The 25,408-nt window shown below is 42.2% G+C and overlaps 1 protein-coding gene across 1 annotated transcript in view; it reads right to left on the bottom strand.

Annotated features, from left to right (window-relative positions):
* Positions 1 to 25,408, bottom strand: part of LAMA2 (laminin subunit alpha 2) — a 630,290-nt gene that overhangs the window by 233,299 nt on the left and 371,583 nt on the right. Inside the window, exons 13-15 of the mRNA XM_019479551.2 lie at positions 10,543 to 10,644; positions 9,321 to 9,532; positions 1,090 to 1,201 (exon numbers count right to left, since the gene is read on the bottom strand). Of these exons, the coding sequence (XP_019335096.2) occupies positions 1,090 to 1,201; positions 9,321 to 9,532; positions 10,543 to 10,644 (426 nt within the window). The remainder of the gene's footprint in view (positions 1 to 1,089; positions 1,202 to 9,320; positions 9,533 to 10,542; positions 10,645 to 25,408) is intronic.

Below are 25,408 nucleotides of genomic sequence, written 5' to 3'. Positions count from 1 at the left end.
TGTTAGTGAATCTGTGTGAATATGTTCACATTTTGAATGCATGGTTATGTTAAACTTATAACCTTCAACAACAACAGAACAAAAGGAAAACCATAAACATCAATACCCAAAAACCCTGAAGGACAGAAGGAGAGATTCAATAACAGCAATGCTAGTAATCCAGTTTATTCAACACAAGCTATATAATTGCCATTTTCCTTCTAGTACTCAAACACAGCACACGTTTCACATGTATGTACAGTATCACTACATCTATCATTGGTAAAATAAACAATAAAGCTGAAGAGCCATCAGAACCTCTTTCCTTTGTTTTTGGAAAATGTCTTTCCTCCATAATGTAATGTGCAGATTATTGGGCTTTGAACTATTTTCAAACATGGAACAACATCCTAAGAGCCTCCTGAGCATTCCAGCACTACTTTAAGCTGATCAGGCATCTCAAACTATCATGCAGTCATCTAAAAGCAGGGCTGGATGGGCCCTTGAGAGGTCATCTAATCCAGCCTCCTGCCTGACAACATCAAATGGTCACAGAACCAGTAATATATAGGATTCTGCCTCTCTTCTTACCATAGCATCATGTGGAAACGTCCCCATTATTTTATCCTGGACTAATGTAATCATTAACTGCACGTCTTAGTTTGTGTTAAGATGCAACAAATACGTACCTACGTATCCACTATGCATAGGGTCCTGTTTTGTCTTCCAACTCTTACAAAGCTATGTATCAACTTAATTTTAATTTTTGCAATAAAGCTTTTATATCTATCTCTTGTGAATTAAAGTAACTAAGCAAGGAAACACACATGATTTATGTAAGAAATGGGACTTCGGGATCTAAAACTATGTCTTCCAAATAATTAGGAACTTTGGAAATGATTACAAGAATTCTTAAGGACTACAAGGTTGCCAGTTGTGAATATGAAATTTTAAGTAGCAATTTCCTATATGATCCTAAATCCAAAGGAATCTATTAACAAGGACAGCTTAATTGCTATTTTGCATTAAGGCAGATTGGAATTGCTGGACTGTTGTGTCAACACAATCACTTGCACGAAAGATAAATCTCTTGACTCTCTTAATACTCACTTCACAAGAGGTGCCTCCATACCCTGGGGGACACTGACAAACCTCCACAGCAGTTGCCACATTCCTGCCAGTTGAATAACGATCAGCAGCTTCCAGACTGACCCCACTCAACCTACATTTAACAAAAAATAAAACAATTAACTTGTGAATAAAGTACAGATTTTATAGCAGTATGTTTGCAGCTGGATGCAACTGGGAGTTAATAGTGGGCACGTTTATATAAGATCATGACAAAACCCATGTTATTGCGCTAATGCATAGTTGAATTAGTCTACCGAGCATTAGCATCACTAAAAAGGGGTGTGCCAGTGTTATTGTGAAGTAGCACTGGTTACTGTACATTTAGTTAATACCTGTTATTACAGGTACTAAACATAATGCACAGTAACTGCAGCACATTAATGCATGTGTAGATGTACCCAGTGAGATTCATTATTCTGCACTTGTTTGGTTGCTTAAAAATAACAAGGTAGTTGATCCAGTGTCTCAATTTCCTAGTCCAACGTCTGCAGCTTTGTTGCTATTTCTATCCTTCATATGAAGAAGAATATGGCCAGCACACACGAAAAACTCTCATAATACTGTATAAGTAGCAGGAAGATTATTCTTAATTTATAAGTTACATGTTTTGATTTTCATTAGAGATGTATATATAATAGCCTGCCTGTTAACAAACTGGTGCCAATGAAACTTAAAGAATAAAATTGCTTTCTCCTCCTTAAAATATTACAATTACTAAGCTTTGATTATGAAATACTATTTTTTCTGAAGATTCACCTCTCTAAAAAGGATTTCACCTTTTCAGCTCTGTCCAGGAGAAAATCAATACCATTACACATGAGAAAGAGAGAAAGGGAATCTCCCTTGATCAGTCCCAGTTCTTCAAGTACCACAAAGAGAAAAGAGAGAAAGGTAGAAATTTCTACTATTTTTCTGTTCTTGAAGCAGAAAACTCAAAGGAAATGTAAAAGCTGTACCTCGTGGACTTATTTAGGCATCTTAGAGATGTGACTGATATTTTTCTCAGTGGCAGCTAGCCCTAAAGCTGATCAACTTTGAACTCCCTTTCAGTTCCTTTGTTGTGTGGGGGGAGGAGGGTCAATAAATTAACAAATCAATACTAAGCTTGTGCAGTGTAAAGTCTAGCATATTCAGTCTTTTCCATAATGGATTAGGGTCAAACATAGTGTATTATTTTTATTAAAAACAAAATTTACCTTGGAATATTGAATCAGCAAGTCAAAACATCTGTCATCAGAGCTGACAGTTACTTTAATAATTATTTTAGTTAAAGGTCCCCCCAGGCTATGGATTACTTGCAAGTTGAAATAGAATTGCCAGCAAGAAGAATGGGAGGAGAACGGTGAAGGAAAAGCAGGAAGGTTCTCCACATATGAGAATCAGCTGCAACAGAAACATAACAGGTAATTTTGTCCCATGATGGCAAAATTAATTTTGCCCACTGATGGCAGTCATGGCTGAGGTGGGGGTGGCAGCTATAGTGAGTCTTGCATGACCTCTAAATCAGTGCCTGGGGCTGGTCCACCCTGGATTACCGGAGATGCTGGTTTTTCTACTGGGCTACAAGAGAAATGAGCAACACTTAGAACAGTACTTCATTAATCATGAGCTGAGCTGACATTATGCTTTTCGGAAAGAGTCACCAGAACTTCATGAGCTGACATTATGCCTTTTGGAAAGGGGAAAACACAGTCCTGCACTGCATCCGAAATATTAATGTTGGGAGTTAATTCCTATCAGACTTCTAATTTGGGAGCTGACGAAGTTCAGATGAGCACCCTGGAAGAAGAGGCTTGATTACCAGGAGTTGAAAATTTTCTGAAGAAATGCCTTTTCAGAGGAAAATCCCTTTTCATCTAGATGGCAATTTGCACTAAAAAAAAGTCCAATTTGCATTGGGGAAAAAGCAAAAAATATTTGCCTTTTAAAACAAAAATCATTGGCTTTTGGTTGCATAAAGGAACCTGAAAAAAATCTTGCTTTGAAAAAAAAAGAGAGAAAAGTATCCAAGAAAGAAAAAGAAAAGTACATGTTTTAAAAATCCCAATGAAAGAAAATCCCTTTTTCAAGTCAGCTGTATGGGTTTCTCCGAGAGAGAAAGAGATGACGAAAAAGGAGACAAATGGCCTACCAGGAGCCAGGAGAAGGTTTTCTGGAGAATATAAGAACTATTCTTGTAAGAATGAGGCTTTTAGGGGGAGACTGAGTTAATTGCACATAAGGAATGCACACCTAGAGACTTTAATCCGAATTGGCACCAGTATGGAAGACTGGAACCCCTCCAATAAATCCCACCCCCATTGTAGGTAATGGGTGTTCACGGGTGAGTCTACAGCAAGATCTCACTCTCTTTTATCATTCTTTCCCTGCTCCTTGTGTCATCTCTATTCTGCAGTTACCTTTTTTTGAATTCTACTTACAGTGAAAAATCCCTTGTGCATTAGATATTAAAGAATTTGACTAGACAGTCAGAAAAAGGCACACAGTATATCAAAGAACTTAGGAATAAAGATGTATAAATGAAACAAAAATTGCTATCAAAACATTGAATCTCATTTGCCTGTTGAACTACAGCTAGTTCCCACCCAAGCCCATGCAATATCATTTACAACAATGAGACACCATTACACACAGAAACATTCTGCCTGGTATTATGCTACATTTGCATGCACCGAAGAATTCCAATTTTCATTAGGTTCTGCTATTTGGTAAATGGGATTTTAATGTGTTTAACAGTTTTCAGTATTAAACAATTACTCATTGAAGAAAGCTGCAGTGCCTTTTTTTTCTGTACTTCAATGCTGTAATTTTTATTCCTCAATGCCATTCTGGTTTCATTAAAATACATAATGCTGGCAGTAATGGGGCACTGGATTCTAAAAATACATGCACAATCTGAGATTTAACATCTAGACCAAATATTTAAGCTGGCTGTTACTGTCAGCAGGCAACTGTTGACTTCTAAATACAAATAAGATTAAAAGGGAAGTGAATGTTTTAGGTGGTATCAGCTTAGTTTACTGTCTACTTTGGCAAGCATCTGAAATGCATTGGCTACATGAGGTTTATGAAGTACTGACCTGAACATTCCTCATTTGTCTTGTAGCAGGTGTGATAGACTAAGGGACATTTCACTACTTTTTCTTTCTCATCCTCCTCCACTAGAGTTGGGAGTGATTCTACATGAGGTTGCAAGTTTTCCATTCTCTTTATTGCCATTTCTATCAGGTTCCCCAGTGTCTATCTGCATCAGTCAAATTGCCAAAGGCTAAGTTCATCCCTACTTGCCTTGTTGAAACAGCCTCATGTTGGATTTAACATGATACTAGACAACTGTTCAATTCTTCCATTTTACAATAGTGCTTCAGTGTATACTAAAGTAGCATTAGTTTTAATGATGCCACCAGTTATAGTAGAATTCCCCAGTTGAAAGAGAATCAGTGATGGCTTTCAAACTGTCCATTGCATTTTTACCTCTGCTGAGTGATGTTTTGTTTAGATAATAATCTAAGGAAGCCTCCTACTCTGGAGATAGAGCAATAATATACAAGTCATTCACAATCAAATGTTATTGCTTAATTTAGGGTTACAATATTAGTACATGAATAGGAAGTGCCTTCAAATAATTATACTGAAGCTTATAAGGTTTCTAGTGTTTATTGCCATTACATCAGGATAAAAAGATATAAATGGAAAGGGGAATGATCTTGAAGACTCATGACACTTGGGTTCAATTCTCAGTGCTGTGACAGACTCTGCATAATTTTGATCAACAAACCATCCTGCTATGTCTCATGAGAAAATCTAATAACCCTCAAGTATTTACTGGCTGGAGAGGGTCCTCTGGACCTCTACCAGACTCACAAGGAATACAGTCACTCATATGACCTGCTTGTTTCACACTAGGGACAATATGATCTCTCTGGGCACATATGGCTTACCTCAGAACCTATCAACCCTACTTCTTAATCATTTGAGAGAGTTGCTGAATGACACAAAGCACATCCTCTACACAGGGAGCCTTGTCAGGCCAACAAAGAATGCTGAAAATTGGACCAAGTCCTTTGCAAGATAGTAAATATAATTAGGCTAGGTCACTGTGCCTAAAGCACTTTACTATAATGATGTAGAATCTGAAAAAAAAAAAAAATAGAACTAGGCACACACTGAAAATCAGCAAAATGGATAGGACATAATGGGCAGGAAAGCGCTGTCTTAATTAGACTGTATGATCTTGGTAAAGGGACCACAGGTGAAATCATGGCCTCAATGGCAAAACTTATTTTTAACTTGGCTATGATTTTCACACCATGTCTTCCTCTGTAGCGAGCAGCACTGAGCACACAGATGACACTCAATAAACAGTATTAATCAAAAAATCAAAAAGTCTTGAGTGTCTTAAAGGCTTTTCATAGTATTGATGATGTTATATACACATACAGAAAAGTATTTCAAACAACACAATAGGACGGGCCACAATTTTACCAGCTCTTGCTCTTTGTGAAGCAGCAGCTAGGGATATTCTGTTCTTGGCCTTTCAAGGAAAGGTTACAAGTGTGGCAGAAACTTAAAGCCATTTTTAGCTAACAGTATTACGCATAGAAAACACATTCCAAAATTATCCTTACAGGGACCTACATTTCTGGCCACAAACCCAGCATAACTGGAGGGAAACTATCACAAACCTGCAAAGCACTGATTACAGATCTTCATTCTGATCCACATACTTTTTTGGGTGAGTTTCTTTAAGACTATTTCTCAACAGGCCAGTTTCCTTGTAACTCTCAAGGGTCTAGACTGCTATTTACCAAAGAGCTGAGGGGAGGCTCTATTGGAAAGTGGATAAAGCACTCCACTTGTTTGGATAAAGCATTTAGGAATGTAGATTCTCAGCCCTGCCACTGACTCACCAAGTGACCCCAGGCAAGTTTCTTCTCTTTTCTATGGTCTGAATTTACCATCCACAAAAATGAGGGTTAACAATAATGAGGCTTTGTAAAGAGCTTTGAGGTCTACTGATAAAAAAAAGTTCTATATAATAGCTAGGTATTATCTTTATGTCTATACCTTAAATTTATAGTTTGCGTTGTGTGTATGGGCTCATAAAGTGTATCTTGCATATTTGATCAGCATGTGTGCTGCTTAGGGATAAATATATATATATTTTGAACATTAAGAGGGGTTCTCCTTAGTTCATGTGAGCTGTAGGATATCAAAAGGAGAGAGGAAAAGGAAAATTTTCAAATAAATTATTTGAAAGTTTATAGGAAAAATACAAGAGAGTTTAAGTGGAGACTGGTCCAAATGAAGACCTTCTTTGGATCTGAACTTCTTTGATATTTGCTGAAGTTTGGATTTGGATCTAAACCTGCTGAAGGGTTCTTTCTTTACTTGTAGGTCAGGGCTGTCCAACCACAGACCAACCATGCAGACCACACTAACAAGGGTCACATGCCCAAAGGCCACAGCAAATCAAGCCATGGGCCCCATAGGCTGCATGAACAACTTCCTCGACTGGCCGATGCACCACACCTCCCCCTCCCTCCCCCCGGTGCACTGTGTCCAGCTATGCTGTGTCTCCCCCTCTTCTTTTGCCCCCATCGCACTAAGCTCCTCTAGCCTGATGTAGGGCTAGGCAGTGAAAGCCAGAGGGAGATGGAGAAGCTCAGATACTGGCTGCTATTGCAGCTGGAGCCATGGAGTGGCAGCTAGGCAAGAGTCCAGGGGCCACAACTTTACCCATTGTGGGCTGCATGCAGCTTGCTGGCTGCCACTTTGACAGCCCTGTTGTAGGTCATGGTAAAAGGCCAGATGCAAACATAACTGAGTTTAGAAAAGTTTAATTCTAAAGCCAGTTTTTGCAACTTGGCCAGTTCTCAAATTGGAAGGAGCAAAATATAGAAGTACTATAAAGTAGTAAAGCAGGTGAAAGGAAAAGAAAAGATAAAAAAACAAGCCAAGCTGTTTAAGAGAAAAACACGAGTGAACGTCAACCAAAAGGTTCATGTCAGCAAGCTGCAGGTGCTCAGTGACCTATATTTCAGCTTCTATTCATTGGGATCTATGTTTAATTCTCTAAGAACTCAAAATAATTGCTGCATTAATTTACAACACCCTGCATAGAAACAAAATCTATCTCTATGATCTCAAATTGTTTACCATGTTTCAGCCTGCTGTCACTTAAAATTATTATACTTTAGAGTCCTAAAAATGATTTGAAATGAAGTCCTGAATATGTGAGCTGATGCTTCTAGATACTTCATCTAGGAATATATTCTGAAGGAACAGAGCAAGACAGAGGTGCGGGTATTTCTCCTTCAGATGTTATTTTACTCTTGGAGAGTAATTACAGGAGTGCTATCAGCTTCCTCCATTCAAAACTGTTTTAGAGATTGAAGTGACTGATTTGTAGGTTAGGTACTTTTCAGGTGTTCTACCTCATGGCCATGTCCAGACAAGCACGGCCATGCGGTATGTGGCACTGCAGACATGTCTGTGGCACCACATGCCACACATTGAGTTGTTCTCTGCTCTGCGAGGGAGCAGTATGGAGGGTTTTTTTTGACCCTTGGATATCCAGGGGTCAAAATCTCCCCGCTGAAAAAAAAAGTGGAATGGTCCACGTGGTGGCAGTGTGCGCTGCCCAAAGCCAGAGCCTGGCAGGCCAGAGCCTCACTCCACTGCCGGCTGCGGTCCAAGTGGCAGAAGTGATGCAGCTCCAGCTCCAGGAGGACCCCAGATAAGGCTTCTGGGGCCAGGACAATGCTCTCCCCAGCCTCCCCTACCACAGCCAGGGTAACTTGCTGTGTGCCAAAGCATGCATGGCATGGGCCTTCCTTGGGACAACTATCAGTGGCACAAGGTGCGTCACTGATAGTTGTCCCTGGGGAACCAAATGTCCGTGCACATCTGGACACAGCCCATGAGTGCAAAGCTGCAATGTAACATAATCAGGAACTAATCCCATTACTATATTTTACAAATAAGATTCATGTAGCTGAGAAAAAATGTATAAATATTACAAGAAAGGCTTTTTGGTCTTCCTCGAGTGTCCACTAAAGCACTGGGAGAAATTTCAAATCCAATGTTAGCATTAGAAACTGAACCACATACTTCTGTAGGCATTATAGGCTATCCATCACAGCCTCCTAGATGAGCAGTTGGCAAACTTTTCAGACCATGTGCCAGAATGACCCAGTGTGGATCAGAGGAAGACGGGCACTAGGACCCATCTGCTGCTGCCGCTCCCGACCACAGCACAGGGAAAGTCCTAGCTACTGGCACTTCTTACTGTTGTGCCATGAAAGAAGTCCCCAACACCAAATGCCACTAAAGCCTAACATTGATGGGCTGGATCCAACAGTCTGCAGCTCAACTTGTGTGCCATAGGTTGTCAACCCCAACCCAGATGAGAGAGCTACTGTGCCAGCTCTTATAAATATCCTTATAAAAATACACCATTGATTTCATACTAAAACTTTAGAAGACTTCAAATGAAACCAATGATTTTAAGAAATCCAGACAGTAGACTAATCTGACATAAATCCAGGGAAAGGTTTGGGATTGCCTACTTTTGTATGCCATGCTTATTTAAAAAAATCTCTCTGGCTATATTTTGTCAATTTGACTTTTATGTATTTAAAGGGCTAAAAAATCTATCTTCAATTCATTGTTTTATTATGATATTGTCTCTTTTTATTATTATTATTAGTTCAGTTTATATACTGCTCTTTCCAACAATTGGTCTGGGTGGCTTACAATAACAGAACAGTTATTTGGTCTGGGTGGCTTACAATAACAGATTAACATATAAAACAGGAGAATGACATAGAGAAACAATAATTAGAGATTGTTCTCATATTCACAGAATTCACTGTGTTCTACCAGAATGAATTTTGTGTGAAAAAGAAATATACTCCCCCAAAATGTATGTATTTATGGAATTATGACAGTTCCTTTAATAGCCCATATGACTTCTCTGTGTGGTAGGGTAGTCAGTAAAAGAAAACAAACAACTCCACCTCCCCTCCCCCCAAAATGGCAGACTATTCAAAGATGAAAAGGCTTAAATGTATGTTAGTTTCATAGTGAAAAATTAACAGTGACCATCTTCTTAAATTATACCAACCTGCACCCTGCATAAAGAGAAAATAAAAAGACACATCAGGCTGTCTGGAAAATATTGTCACAAATGTAGTTCCCAAATCTACCTGTAGATGGCATTCATCCCATGGCTGTACGTGGCTCTTATTAGAAGCCTCTTTACATTTGCCAGCACCGTCATGAATTCCCTTTTGCTGACTGGAATGTCAGTGCCATACACGGTAAATGAGTCTGGTTTCAGAACAATTTCTTCTGTGTGCTCCTCAAATGGCTGCAGGTGAATCCCATCTGTTGGAGTGCTGATTCTAAAGCCACTTCCCTAGAGATAGATATTAGGGATTCAGTTAAATATAAAAGGGGTAGAAAAGATGCTGTATCATTGTAGACATTTAGGGACAGATTCTATTCCATCTATTGGGTATCTAAATGGAAAAAGACACCCAAGTGCTATTCTATTCCTCCCTGTTCAAGTCCCTGAAAATCCATTAATGCATATACTTTTGTAACACTGTAATCTTACCTTTGCAATTGAGTCACAAAAAAGAAGCAAGGATGGGAAGGATGCACAGATTTTTTGTATTAACTTATTTCAGGGTGAAATAGGATTGACTTTAGGCACTAAAGTCCAGTTACACTTCTGATAAATAGAACTGAATCTGACCCAGAGTGCAAAGGGTTACTGATCAGTATATAAGGACACTACATACCAGGAATGCCACAGACTGGTTATCCATTGCTCTTAAAAGGAATGCATCATTCATTTGATACTAAGACTTTAGAAGACTTTGACCAGCATGGCTACAACCTATACCCATCATATGAAACAAATAATTTGAAGAATTATAGGTGATAGAATAAACTGACAAAAATCGAGGGAATGGTTTGGGAACAGCTTATAGTCAGTATAAGCAAAATCCCAATGAGCTAACAGGTATCCATCCAGCTGCATGCCTTATAATGGGGATCAGAAAATACAACTAAATTCATTGAAACACAGTCTCCAGGACAATAATAATACTACAGCTGTCTAAGGTATGATACTAGTTTAAAGAATTTACTTCCTATTTCAATCGGCCAATTCTACCAGATCTTCATTTGTCTAGCTCATCATTGTAAATATAATCTGACAGTACTTTTTAATATCAGAAAAGGCTCCTATAGATATGTATTAGGTATATAAGATATGGTCCTTATTTGATGCTGCAAAAATTGTCTGCAGACACATCTTTGAATAACAGTGATACCTGATCAGTTTTAGATGCCACAAGCCTTAACTAGTCATGTAAAGAGGTGGATTAAAGTTAATCATCAGAAATGGAAATACTCTACCTCTATTATGACATCAGAGTGAAGTATTGTTTGAAGTGGTTCTTCCTGCCCTGAGAGGCTATAGGAAATGGTAAATTTCAGATGCCCACCAGCAGCTGTTATCTAAAATAAAGCAGAATGATGCTCATTACATGACAGGGCACATGCCTTTAGCCATTGGGGGCTATTGTTTTTTTATGGCAATATTGCCTGAAAACAGAGTGCCAACAAAGTGAAAGGAGATTCAGATCACATGAGTTCTCAAACAGAAAGCCATAATGACCCATGGTGTGCGAAGCAGGCTGTATTCAATTTGGATTCGGGCTGCTTCAGGGGACGTTGATTCGAGTCACTGTCTTGATTCGATTCAGCCAAATCCGAATCTGAAGATTTGATGCGGATTTGGAGAATCAGCGGAGAATCAGCAGTTCGGCTATAGACACAGCTTTAAATATTTTTTCTGCATACCTCAAGGTACCAGGCGCACCTCGTGAACACGGAGATGGTGGGGCAGCCAAAGAGTCCCACAGGAGCGCAAGGATATACTTCAGGTCCACTTCTGTAGAGTGCATGGGGGACCACCCTCCTACCCTGCGTCCCCACCCCTGGGTCAGCAATTGGTCATGGGGAGGCCCCGGGTTCCCCCCCTCAACCCAGGAGGCACCAGTCACTGAGCCGGGGGGCGAAGTCCCCTGCACGTTCTGCGGCGTACCCGGAAGTGGACCAGAAGTGCTTCTGGTCCACTTCTGGGTCTGCCACCAAGCACACTGGGAACCCCCCTGCACTCCTATGGGATGCTCCATCCATCCCAGCATCTCAGTGTTCACAAGCCACCTGGTACCTCCAAGTATGTAGAAAAAACATTTAAAGCTGTGTCTATGTCTGAATCATCGAAACTCTCCAAATTGATTTGGAGGGTTCCGATTTGATTCGGAGAGATTAAAGGGTCTCCTGATTTGATTTGGATTTGGAGGTTTGGGTGCCAAATCGGGCTGAATCTCTGCCAAATTGAATCAGTGACCGGAGCTTTGCATAGCCTTAATAATGACCCATTCCCTCCCTTCCCCAACCATCAGCAAACTCACTCTCATCTCTCAGTATTTTCTTCAATGACAGACTAAGCTTCCAAATCTGACATGTAATAAAACATGAGCAGCAGCACATCCTAAGAACCAGCTTTCAAATCTCTACTAATATATTTTCCCTTCAATGCAAAAGGGAACATAAGTTTAAAATGTATTTAAGTATTTTTGGTTTGCACCTTTCTGAACCAACCAACCAATCTATAACAGAGCCAGCACCCCTCTTCCAATGAGTAAATACATCAATAAAAAAGTTATCATAAAGGAAAGCAGCCCAGCAAGTATTTCCTTAGTATGAATTGTAACTTAAAACAGAGGAAAATAATAATTTGTCCTCATACGGTCAACCAAATTTTGTTGAAAAGAATGCTACAGTCCTTTCTCGCAGGCTGCCTCACCCTCCATAATAAAAGGCTAATAACCTCAGGCCATCTCATGTCATTCTAGTATATTTTTCTAGGATCTTTTAGCACCCAAATTCAGGGCACTGACAATAATCTTCCCATGAAAAATTACAAAGCATAGATCATTTTTAGGACAGGAATCAAAAATGCAGTCAGTGGGTGGAATTCACTGCCAATACAGCAGTTTTGCTTTCTTTACTTTACTGAAAAACTGTAAATAAAATAGGTTTTTTTAAATATCTAAAACAGTCTGCTCTGTATGCCAGTGAAACAAGAGCCTCCTCTCAGCAATGATCATTACCCACATCAGTGGGCTCTCTCTGTCCTTCCAATCTATATTGCTGACCACAAAGCAGTCTCAAGAATATTCTTGTAGGGAGAATAATCCGATTATTCTCAAGGCCGATCCAAGGGAATAATATGCTGTCTTTTATCATTCATCATACTGGATATTTTGCACACATGTAACAGAAAGCAGTAAATACAGAGGACTTTCATTATATGTTGTTGTGTGCTGAATCTAAATTAAGGGGGTGGGGGAGGGGGAAACGTGAAGCCCATTATTTAAGCAGCAGCAATCTGCTCATTTTGGAGCATGTATGAAAATATAAAAATCAGTACTGAGGCTATAATTACCACAGGAAAATTGCAAGTAGCTTCCAGAATCTGCTCTAAATAGCAACCAAAAGTTTGGATGAGTAGTCAAATATATCCATACCTGTTAGGTCTAAAAAACTGCCTATGACCTCTGGGCAAGCCACGCCAAAAAAAGAAAAGGCTTGTAGTGTGTTAGCATAACACACAGCAATGAAACATATAAAACGGTGAGTAACTGGCAAAGCAGGAGTATAACGGGAAGAGATTTTAGTATGTATGTAACAGTGGAGTGGTTAATAATGTACGTAACTGAAACCTCACAATTATCACTTGCATATGCCTTTGTTTTGAAATGTGCTAGCTTTCCTCTCTGGCCATTTACATTTAAGACACAACTTAAGTTGAAGATCATAACAAATTTAGGAGTTTCATCGTTACCCAATGTCAACCATTTTTACTTAGGAGGTACAGTTAGTTTTTATTATTATCAATATTTAGATTTTTTTAAAGCATCCATTGTTGCAGCATCTGGGCAATTTCAAATTTCATTCCATAAAATACTCACTTTGATACTATTTAAATTTATGAACTGTCACCCTGCCAAGTTGGCTAATCAATGTGCTGCATAAACAAATATGCCTTGCTTAGTGCCCTACAGAAGAAAAGAGCGAGATCTCAATTGAGAACCACTTAAGAGTGATCTTTTCCTATTAAGATCCAGGTATTGTCAGCAAGAGAAGTCCAGCACATCTCAACTTCTTCAAAAAAAATTTGGGTGATAGAGAATCTTTTTCATATCTGCATACTAGATCCTAGTTGACTAGTGATGCATAGGGGGTGCACATGGGTGCATGTACACCCCCTGAGATTGGCCGCCACCGCTGCTAACTGTGGCATCTGTGGGCAGTCGCTGCTCACCACTTGGCGCTCACCTTCTCCTCCCCTCCCCCCCAATCGCCAACATCATTGCAGCCGCCTGCAGGCGGTCCCCACTCGTTGCCAACACACCCCTGCCACCGCCACTGCTGCCTGTGGGCAGTCGCCATGCCCCTCCAGCCTCAGGAGGCATGGTGCGTTCATGTCCTAGTTTTAAAAATTTTGTTAGCAGTAATTTTAATTGAATGTGAAAATGAACAGAATGGGAGACAGAAACACAGAGCACTAATAAAAATTATACATATATCACCAATCAGTGCTCAGGGCAGGAAGGGAGCAGGACCAGGTTCCAGTGACTGATCCTGGTGCATAGTGCTCAATCTGGCCTGTGGACCAGGTCAGCATCACTTATCCAGCCCGTGGGGCCAAAAGGTTGAGCACTGCTGACTTAAAGCCAAAAAGTAACCTGGTCTTTATAATTACAGACGTGAATGCTTGGCTACAGTGCCAGTAAAATTAAGCATAGATCCTCTTGTACTTCTATAACAACGGCAGGATTAATGGAATTCTCGGTATCCCTGTCATGATATCACTGATAATAGACATGCAAAAGACTCTTAGGGCATTTTGTCCACTCTTTTGCCAATGTGCTCTTGTTTTACCTTAAAACATTTCTGAAGTCTTTTTTTCTGTACGTAATTAATAGGTAAATTCACTTAATGTAATTTCATTTTTTTCTTTTTTTAAAGTATGACATGCTCTTGGATTAGAATCAAAGAATCACAGAAAATTAGGGTTGGAAGGGACCTCTGGAGGTCATCTAGTTCAAATGGTTCTCAACCATTTTTGTACCAGGACCCATTTGTAAAATATCAATGGCCAGTCCTATGCAGTGCCCCTCACTCCCGACCTGCTGCCCCTTGCCCCCAGGCTCCACCCCCCCCACAGTGTGTGGGGCATGAGGAGCCCCAAGTAGGCCCTTGCAAGCTGGAATTCTGCCAGCCTGCATGTGTAAAGCTATGGTGTCCCATATTTTTTCTCCTTTAAAGGAGAATCCATTTTTTAAGTTAACTGATCCATTGTTAAAGTTTGTTCGGGACCCCTTCATATATTCTCGAGACCCACTTTTGGGTCACAACCGACCGGTTGAGAAACACTGATTTAGTCGAATCCCCTGCTCAAAGTAGGCCAATCCTCAACTAGATAATTTCAGCCAGGGCTTTCTTGAGCCAGGCCTTAAAAACCTCCAAGGATGGAGATTCCACAATCTCTGTAGTTACCTGTTCCAGTGCTTAACCACCCTCCTAGTGAGAAAGTTTTTCCTAATATCCAACCTAAACCTCTCTTGCTGCAACTTGAGACCAATGCTCCTTGTTCTATCATCTGTCACCACTGAGAATAGTTTAGCTCCATTCTAGTCGGAACCACCCTGCAGGTAGTTAAAAGCTGCTATCAAATCCTCTCTCAGACTCTTCTTCTCCAAACTAAATAAGCCCAGATCCCTCAGCCTCTCCTCAGAAGTCATGAGCCCCAGCCCCTGAGCCATTTTCATCGCTCTCCACTGGACTCTCTCCAACTTGTCTACATTCTTTCTATAGTGGGAGGCCCAAAACTGGACAAAGTACTTCAGATGTGACCTCACCAATGCAGAATAGAGCAGAATGATTACTTTCCTTGATCTGTTGGCAATACTTCTACTAATGCAGCCAGTATGCTACTAGCCTTCTTGGCAACAAGGGCGACTCATAGCCATCTTATTGTCCACATAACCTCCCAAGTCCTTTTCTGCAGAGCTGCTGCCCAGCCAGTTAGTCCCCAGGCTGTAGCAGTACATGGGATTGTTCCATCTTAAATGCAGGACTTCGCATGCATCTTTGTTGAACCTCATGAGACTTCTTTTGGCCCAATCCTCCAATTTGTCTAGGTCACTCTGAATTCTAGCCCTACCCTCCAGCATATCTACAACATGCCCCAGCTTGGTGTAATCCATGAACTGGCGGAAGGTGCAATCCATCCCAAGTTCCAGATCATTAATGAAGATATTGAACAAAACTGGCCCCAGGACCAACCCCTGGAGCACACCACTTAATACCAACTGCCAGTTATACATGGAGCCATTGATTATTACCCATTAAGCACAACAATCCTGCCAGCTTTCTATACACCTTACAGTCCATTCATCCAACCCATACGTCCTCAGTTTGCTTTTAAGAGACAAATCCAAGGACAGAAATAGGACAGAAATCAAAGCTTCTTAGACAAAAAACACCTTCTGAGACATCAGTTTTACTACTAAAAGCAGCATAACATTCATTGACAAGGTTTGTATGCTTTCTCTTCTAAATTGCATTTATCACAGTTTTTTACTCCGCATCTGTGAAACCTTCTATGTCTTCCTTGTTAGTTTTCCCAGCCAGCATCAAAGGAAACTTTATAGGCCTGACCTAAAAGATCTTTTGGTATAAAGATGTGAAAGTGGTACACCCTATATTAAAAATCTCTAATGCTGAATTATACATAAATACATATATACACACACATCCCACTCATACACCTATAATATTATATGAATATATTGTAGACAAACACAAACACACATATATATAATTACACACATATATAAAATTATATATGTATATATAGCTTATAGTCTCACTCTTGTCCCCTGTCCTCATTCTCTGTCCCCTTTCTAGTCTTTCTGAATGCAACCCAAGAGGCAACACTTTTGTGTGCTATCTTTTATTGGATCAACTGTATAGTTGGGAGGGCAGTGGGAGAACTTTTGGGTATCAGGTGCCTTTCTTTGGGTAATTTTATATGAATACAACCCTTCACTTTTAAGTTTTTTTGCATGGTCTTTTTGGAGGTGGAATTTCACAATTTTCTACCCTAGCATTGGATCTTAGTATAAAACCTTGTCTGTACCAACTGTTTTGTATTGTGCAGGTGAAACTGAACATCTATGCATTGGCGATACATAGGGGGTGCATGCGGGTGCACGTACACCCTCTGAGATTGGCAGTGCACCCCCTGGAAGTGCCAGTTGCAAAACTGGAAGTACCACCAGAAGTGTACTTCCAGATTTGCTGCTAGCTCAGTGATTGCAATCACTGCTGGGGAACCCCCCCCCATCAGTGATCAGCAGCTGGGGGACACCCCCCGCATTGGCAATCTGGTGCCCCCCAAAACTCGGGAGGCACCAGTTGCCCAAGCACCTCTGGACACACCCCATTGAGCAGGGACATGTGTTTCCCAGGGACATAGTTGTGCCACTGCTACTTGTCCCCAGGGAACACTATTGCACATGTGCCCCAGTATGCAGAATGTTGCCCTGGGTGGAGTAGGAGAGGCTGTGGCCAGCATCTGGACTGGCTCCAGCAGCCTTACCTGGGATCCTGGGGACTTCTTGGGGTGGAAGTAACAGCAATCAGAGCATGCAAAGCCTGGCCAGAAGTCCAGCATGGTTCTGGCCAGCCACAGGTGTTTGCTGGAGGTGTTTGCTGCTTCCATGTATGTCGCCGAACTTTTTTCTGCCATGGGCACTGGGAGATCATAGTGTCAAAAAACCCACCATGCTGCAAATTAGTAGCATGGCAAATGCATGCATGTGTGGTGCATGCAGTTTGTGATGCCACAGATGAGTTTGCAGTACCACATACCACACGTGCACACTCATCTGAACTTGCCTTACATGTCTTCCCTTTGGGAATGTGTAACTAATGATATGCAATGAGCAACAGTCTTCTTGAAACAATTTAGTTTATTAGCAAATGCAGCAAAAGAATTAGAGAAAATTATTTCACAACTGTAAACAGCTCATGTATATACTCCAGTTTATCTACACTTACTCTCCACTACATGCAAGTCTAGGCCCGCATCCGGGACATTGCGGAGAGGATCCCCAAGCTCCTCAAACCCACAGACCACTATCCCATGCTCCTTATTCATGTGGGCACCAATGACACGGCTCGGAGCACTCCCAGCCAGATCATGAGGCGCTACAGGGATTTGGGAGCGGGGCTTAAGGGTCTGGGGGCACAGGTGGTGTTCTCGTCAATCCTCCCAGTCTCAGGCTATGGGCTGAGAAGGGACAGGAGGATCTATGTGGTCAACCAAAGACTGCGGCGCTGGTGTCGTCAGGAAGGCTTTGGCTTTCATGACCACAGCCCGCTCTTTGGCGAGAGAGGCAGTGAGCTGCTGGGAAGAGATGGCCTCCACCTCTCTCCCCCAGGGAGGAGGCTCTTCTCAGCCAGACTGGCTGACCTGCTCCACTGGGCTTTAAACTAAGCCCATTGGGGGACGGGGGGACTACCGCCACTGCTGGCCCGCTGAGCAATCCTTGCAAAGCCAGCGGATCACGGCACTCAAGGGAGCCCACCCCAGCCCCAGCCCTGGTAAAATCTGTGGGCAAGGAAGGAGCCCCCCAGGGGGCACTTGCCTGCCTGTACACTAATGCCAGGAGCCTGGGGAATAAGCAGGAGGAACTCATTCTCCTGCTCAGTGCAAACAATTACGATGTCATAGGGATAATGGAGACCTGGTGGGACTCCACCCATGACTGGACCACGGGGATAGATGGCTATACCCTGTACAGGAGGGATCGTGTAGAGAAAAGGGGCGGGGGTGTAGCTCTCTATGTTAAGGAAAGCTATGCATCCCTGCAAGCCGATATTGGCGACCAGGTGGACGGCTGGAGACCCTCTGGGTTAAAATCTGTGGGGAACACAGCACAGGGGACACAATGGTGGGAGTCTATTACAGACCTCCCACCCAAAGTCCTGAGCTAGACCAGGAGTTTGCCCAGGAACTGGCTGAGGCAGCATATTCCAGGATCATGGTTGTCATGGGTGACTTCAATTACCCGGACATCTCGTGGGAGGATCGCTCAGCAAAATCTGAGCGGTCGCAGAGCTTCCTCTCGTGCGTGGATGACCTCTACCTGACTCAAGAAGTCTATGGGCCAACGAGAGGCAAAGCGCTGCTCGACCTGGTACTGGCTACTGGGGATGACCTAGTCGGCGACCTAGTGATCGATGGGAAGCTGGGTGACAGTGACCACGAGCTGATCAACTTCACCATCTGCCGAAAAGCTGGCAAGTCAGTTAGCAACACGGAAGTCCTTGACTTCGGGAAAGCCGACTTTGACAAGCTCAGGAGGCTTGTCAGTGAGGCCCTAAGGGACTGTGACCACAGGGAGAGGGGAGTTCAAGAAGAGTGGCTGCTCCTCAAGGGAGCGATCCTCAATGCACAAACTAAGTCTATTCCATCTCGGAGGAAAGGCAGCAAGAGGGCACAGCAGCCCCCCTGGCTCTCCAGGGACCTAGCAGACCTCCTGAGGCTAAAAAGAAAGGCCTACAAAGGATGGAGGATGGGAGTCACCTCCAAGGAGGATTATTCTGCACTGGTCCGGTCCTGTAGGGAGCTGACCAGGAAAGCCAAGGCTGCAACTGAACTCCAGCTAGCTTTGAGCATCAAGGACAATAAAAAGTCCTTTTTCAGATACGTGGGGAACCGGAGGAAAAGCAGGGGCAACGTTGGACCCCTGCTGAACCAGATGGGGCAACTGACAACTGACGCCCAGGAAAAAGCCAACCTATTAAATAGGTACTTTGCGTCAGTCTTTCATCAGCCCCATGGGATGCCCATGCCTGCTACAGGGCCGGGAAGTCCGGGTGAGGGTGATCCGCTGCCCTCCATTAATGCTGACTTTGTGAAGGAACATCTTGAGAAGCTGGATACCTTCAAGTCAGCCAGCCCTGACAATCTTCACCCCAGGGTACTCAAGGAGCTGGCGAGCATCATAGCCCAGCCTCTAGCGCGGATCTTTGAAAACTCTTGGCACTCTGGTGTAGTGCCCGAAGACTGGAAGAAGGCCAATGTGGTGCCTATCTTCAAGAAAGGGAGGAAAGTGGATCCAGCTAACTATAGGCCCATCAGCCTGACTTCTATCCCGGGGAAGATCTTAGAAAAGTTTATTAAAGAGGCCATCCTTAATGGACTGGCGGATGCCAACATCTTTAGGGATAGCCAGCACGGGTTTGTTGCGGGTAGGTCTTGCTTGACCAATCTCATTTCCTTCTACGACCAGGTGACCTATCACCTGGACAAGGGAGATGAGATTGATGTCATATATCTTGACTTCAAAAAAGCCTTCGATCTGGTGTCCCATGATCGTCTCTTGGAGAAACTAGCCAATTGTTGCCTTGGGTCCTCCACGATCCACTGGCTGGAAAATTGGCTCCGGGGTTGGACCCAGAGGGTAGTAATTGATGGAAGTCACTCATCGTGGTGTCCGGTGACCAGTGGGGTCCCCCAGGGCTCTGTCCTTGGATCCATACTGTTCAACATCTTCATTAATGATGTGGACACTGGAGTCAGAAGCGGACTGGCCAAGTTCGCAGATGACACCAAACTTTGGGGCAAAGCATCCACACCAGAAGACAGGCGGATGATCCAGGCTGACCTGGACAGGCTCAGCAAGTGGGCGGACGAGAATCTGATGGTGTTCAACGCCGATAAATGCAAGGTTCTTCACCTTGGGAAAAAAAACCTGCAGCATCCTTATAGGCTCGGCAGTGCTATGTTGGCTAGCACTATGGAAGAAAGAGACTTGGGGGTCATCATTGACCACAAGATGAACATGAGCCTGCAGTACAATGCTGCGGCTAGTAAAGCGACCAAAACGCTGGCTTGCATCCATAGATGCTTCTCAAGCAAATCTCGGGACGTCATTCTCCCCTTGTACTCGGCCTTAGTGAGGCCGCAGCTGCAGTACTGCGTCCAGTTTTGGGCTCCACAATTCAAAAAGGATGTGGAGAAGCTTGAGAGAGTCCAGAGAAGAGCCACGCGCATGATAAGAGGTCAGGGAAGCAGACCCTACGATGACAGGCTGAGAGCCCTGGGGCTCTTTAGCCTGGAAAAGCGCAGGCTCAGGGGTGATCTGATGGCCACCTACAAGTTTAACAGGGGTGACCACCAGTATCTGGGGGAACGTTTGTTCACCAGAGCGCCCCAAGGAATGACGAGGTGGAATGGTCACAAACTACTACAAGATCGTTTCAGGCTGGACATAAGGAAGAATTTCTTTACTATCCGAGCCCCGAAGGTCTGGAACAGCATGCCACCGGAGGTCGTTCAAGCGCCTTCATTGAACACCTTCAAGATGAAACTGGATGCTTATCTTGCTGGGATCCTATGACCCCAGCTGACTTCCTGCCCTTTGGGCGGGGGGCTGGACTCGATGATCTTCCGAGGTCCCTTCCAGCCCTAATGTCTATGAAATCTATGAAATCTATGAAATTTCCCTTATGTTATAGTCTTAGTCCAGACACAATTTACATTCTTCAGCAGGACCAGGAAATTGTGAAATGCAGCCTGATCTCAATTTGTTCCAGCGTGTAAATCTCACTCAGTATTGTCCCTTCTCTGAAGAAACTCCCTTTTCCCCAAAGCTTCATTCTCCCCCTGTGAGCCTGAGCTCAGTTTCCATTTACTGGATTTACTTAAAAGACCTAAGTGTGAAGTTCTCCCTTTCCCTGAGATTATATTTTCACAGAAAGTCAACAAGGCTATCACAGATAATGCACTTAGGATAGGTGTGACCAGTTGGACCTATTCACCTTTTATAGTTTGCAATCACAGGCATTTTGACTGTCAGAGAGGAGAGTATCTTTTGCCCCTGACATTTCAGCCCTATACATAAAATGCCTTGTGAGGTCCAGTTGCATATTTGCTACCAGCTGTCAGATTTATTTTCACTTTGAAAGTATTTTTATTGGTTTTAGCATGTATAGTGAAGATTCATATTAAAATATGCAAGTATCACATGAACAAAGGAATTACCAAACCAGATCCAACCAGTAGTCTATCTTAAGTCTATTATTCTGAGCAGAGTTTCTGTTTAATTAAATAACAGCCCAAATCCTACAGTCTTCATGAATTCCATAGTCTGACAAAGCTCCAATTGATTTCAATTGAATTCATGGAAGTTCCTCTCATGGTTTAAATATTAGACAGAAAATAGAAATATTAGAATGCTATTCTGTGAAATATTAGAATATTTCATCTTCAGCAGTCACTCTCAGTTGTCTTGTCATCATAATATTCACAGTATTCCCTATTCTCAGGAGAGTGAACACTGCAAATAGTAAGATAATGTTATTTAAGTCAAAACTGTGCAAGTATTTTTGAATAATGTTGTATTTCAAAAGTTTATTATTCTACTGATGCACTTGCTTTTCACTTTACTTCTAAAACTGTAGACCAATAACAATAACAGTATTCTCTACAAGAAAATGCATCAAACTATCAAAGCTATGGACAAAAATGAGAAACTAAGGAAGAGCATAAAGAAGGTCCCTAGATCTTACATAAGGAAGGTGGGACACTTTTGTTCAAAGTGTTCATGTTTTGGACCAACTTTGGACGTCACCCACTGTTTCACTGATAAGTGCTACTAAATAAATGGACTTAACCTTTTCTCAATGTGAGCCACTTTGAAATGTTAAGACATCAAACAAAGTGTTTCTCTATCATAATATCATTTAGGACACAATTGTTGCAGCGTGCTGCACAACTGTGGCAGTGTGCTGAACAACACACTAAGACAAGCATTACACACTTTGTACCTTGAAAAACATTTTTTCCTGCTTTTTCCTTCCTTTCCCTACTTCCGGCTGTCCTTCAAATGAAACCAAACCAAACCAAACAAAAACAGCTCACAAAATGCCTGGACGCAGGAGTAGGGGTTGACATCATATACTTAGACTTGAGGAAGGCCTTCGATACGGTATCCCACACCATACTGGTGAACAAGTTAAGAGGCTGTGACTTGGATGACTACACAGTCCAGTGGGTGGCGAATTGGCTAGAGGGTCAGACCCAGAGATCCGTAGTGGATGGGTCGGTATCCACCTGGAAGGGTGTGGGCAGTGGAGTCCCGCAGGGCTCGGTCCTAGGACCAATACTCTTCAATGTCTTCATCAGTGACTTGGACGAGGGAGTGAAGTGTACTCTGTCCAAGTTTGTGGATGACTCAAAATTGTGGGGAGAAGTGGACACGCCTTAGGAGAGGGAGCAACTACAAGCAGACCTGGACAGGTTGGACAAATGGGCAGAAAACAACAGGATGCAGTTCAACAAGGAGAAATGCAAAGTGCTGCACCTAGGGAGGAAAAATTTCCAGCATACCTACTGCCTAGGAAATGACCTGCTTGGTGGAACGGAAGCGGAAAGGGATCTTGGAGTCCTAGTGGACTCCAAGATGAACATGAGTCGGCAGTGTGACGAAGCCATCAGAAAAGCTAATGGCACTTTATCATTCATCAGCAGATGCATGACAAACAGAACCAAGGAGGTGATATTTCCCCTCTATTGGGCGCTGGTCAGACCGCAGTTGGAATACTGCGTTCAATTTTGGGTGCCGCACTTCAAGAGAGATGTGGATAACCTGGAGAGTGGCCAGAGAAGGGCCACTCGTATGGTTAAGGGCTTGCAGGCCAAGCCCTACAAGGAGAGACTGGGGCACCTGGACCTCTTCAGCCTCCGCAAGAGAAGGTTGAGAGGCGACCTTGTGGCTGCCTATAAGTTCATCACGGGGGCAAAGAAGGGAATTGGTGAGGTTTTATTCACCAAGGCGCCCCCGGGGGTTACAAGAAATAATGGCCACAAGCTAGCAGAGAGCAGATTTAGACTAGACATTAGGAAGAACTTCTTCACAGTTCGAGTGGCCAAGGTCTGGAATGGGCTCCCAAGGGAGGTGGTGCTCTCCCCTACCCTGGGGGTCTTCAAGAGGAGGTTAGATAGGCATCTAGCTGGGGTCATCTAGACCCAGCACTCTTTCCTGCCTATGCAGGGGGTCGGACTCGATGATCTATTGAGGTCCCTTCCGACCCTAACATCTATGAATCTATGAACTTTTTTTCAGAAAAAAACACTGCAATCTCATAAGCTTAAACTAGTTATAAAGTTACTCATAAACATGTTGTTTCTCCCCCTCCATGCAGAACTGGATCAAATACACTTAGGAAGATTCTTGGGCCTTTATTTTATTTTAACTGGATACTCAAGAAAAAGAAAGATTTGTAGCACTAGCTACCTTGAGGCACAGTAAGGATAGGTGCTATGCTTTATTAGAGATATTCTACATCTTCTATAGATCTCCAATAAAGCACCTGAATCCTGAACTGTTATGCTTTCTTGTATCACATTTCAGCAGAGACTAGAAATTGTTATCAAATGATGTTAGCTTGTGAATTGTGTTGCTGGTATACATGCAATGTCTAGTGTTCATCACTTGGGAGGCATATATAAAAATAATTTAGGAGAAAAAAATAAGGATTATCTATCCTGCAGGTAGAGAGTTAACAGAACAGCCACAATGTTTTGCTTTCCTAATACTTCATGTGCCTGTGTTTCCCTTGGGAAAATACTGTACTTACCAGTATTTTAGGGCAAGGTCATTTTTCAACCATTCTGTCTTTCAAAAACAAGATGCTTATCTTCTTTGGGAGCATGTTGTATGCAAGGAAATATAGTATTTCTATCGCCCTCTATCTGAATGTGCATACAAATAGGAAAAAAAAATTCAGAAATTTCTCTACAATGCTGGTACCACATAAACATTTGGAAGGTGATTTGCATCAATCATTTGATACTCACTGAGCATTCTCAGAAAAAAAATCTTACCTAGAATTGTAGGAAGACTAATATTTTTGTGCCTATGGTCTTTCTGTCATTTTGTCATGATAACAAGAAATGGCACGTGACAACTTTTTCAATATTCTGTGACTCGGTCATTCTCCTAGTGGCAATATCTGCCAATAGATTTTCTTTGTGCACAGTGCCTGGAGATACTGAAATCATATTATGCACAGTTTAACACTCTCTGCTAGCCTTCTTGCTTTTCCAATGGGACTGCACTGCAATAAAACTCAGAAGTTTATCTGGACTGGATCACCTCCATGAACTGTTCAGGTATAAATTTATCTTTATGGCACAGGTATTAGCAAGCATAGACATGTGAAGTGAGTACATCAGTTCTGGCAGTGACAAAACTAATGGCACTCCTACTGCCAGTTCAATCTATAATCGATAAGCACCTATGATGAGGTGATAAGGTTTGACAAAAGGTTGAATAGAGAGTTTGCCACATTAATAGGTGGACATAAGTACACATATTTTTTCTGACTGCAGTATTCACAGAAGGAACTGCCTGAATATTTGTTTGCCCTGAGTTTACTTGCTTATTTTTTGCAGGAATGCCCCATCATTAATCAACCCCGTTCCAGATTAGTTAATTTTAAATCAAACCTAAAAAAACCTCTACTCCTCAAATATTGGCTGCAAACCATAAGGGAATTCTATTTGGTTTTTATTGGTTCATATTTACTGTTACACTGAGAAGACACTGGAAGAAGGAATAAGACTAGAAAGGAATTCCAATGGGATCCTTGCTAAGAAAACATCAAGTTCTTATCCCTTTAATAAAAACTCCCAATAAAGATTGCATGTTTTAGTTCTATTCAAGTTCCATTTTGAGATTAAATAGACTTTGCTCTTTTAGCTAGGACTTGAATTTAAATAGGATATCTAAACTTTGCTGAGAGTTTATATTAACATTTCAGATAAAGGCGAAAGCAGCTTTGTCACGTTCTGTTTGATTGACTGCACAGTTCTGGTTTACCTTTTTCTTGCTGTTTGAAATGTTCTCCTCCCATGCACATTTTTCATGGAAAAGTAGAATCTTAGTACCATACTGTACCTCCCCCACCATCTGTTGGGAGTCAGTCTGTTAGGAGCCATTACACTGTACAACAGAGTAAGTCTCCAGATGTCAACATTTTGCCCACAATATTCTACAAGCTTATTATTCAGGTACACTCTGAATATTAAAATGATTTCAACCTGCACATACCAAATACTATATTA

This window comes from Alligator mississippiensis, chromosome 1 (assembly GCF_030867095.1).
Source record: "Alligator mississippiensis isolate rAllMis1 chromosome 1, rAllMis1, whole genome shotgun sequence".
Classification (NCBI taxonomy): Eukaryota; Metazoa; Chordata; order Crocodylia; family Alligatoridae; genus Alligator; species Alligator mississippiensis.
Note: the sequence above shows the minus strand (reverse complement) of the source record. Positions and strands in the feature narration are given on the sequence as shown.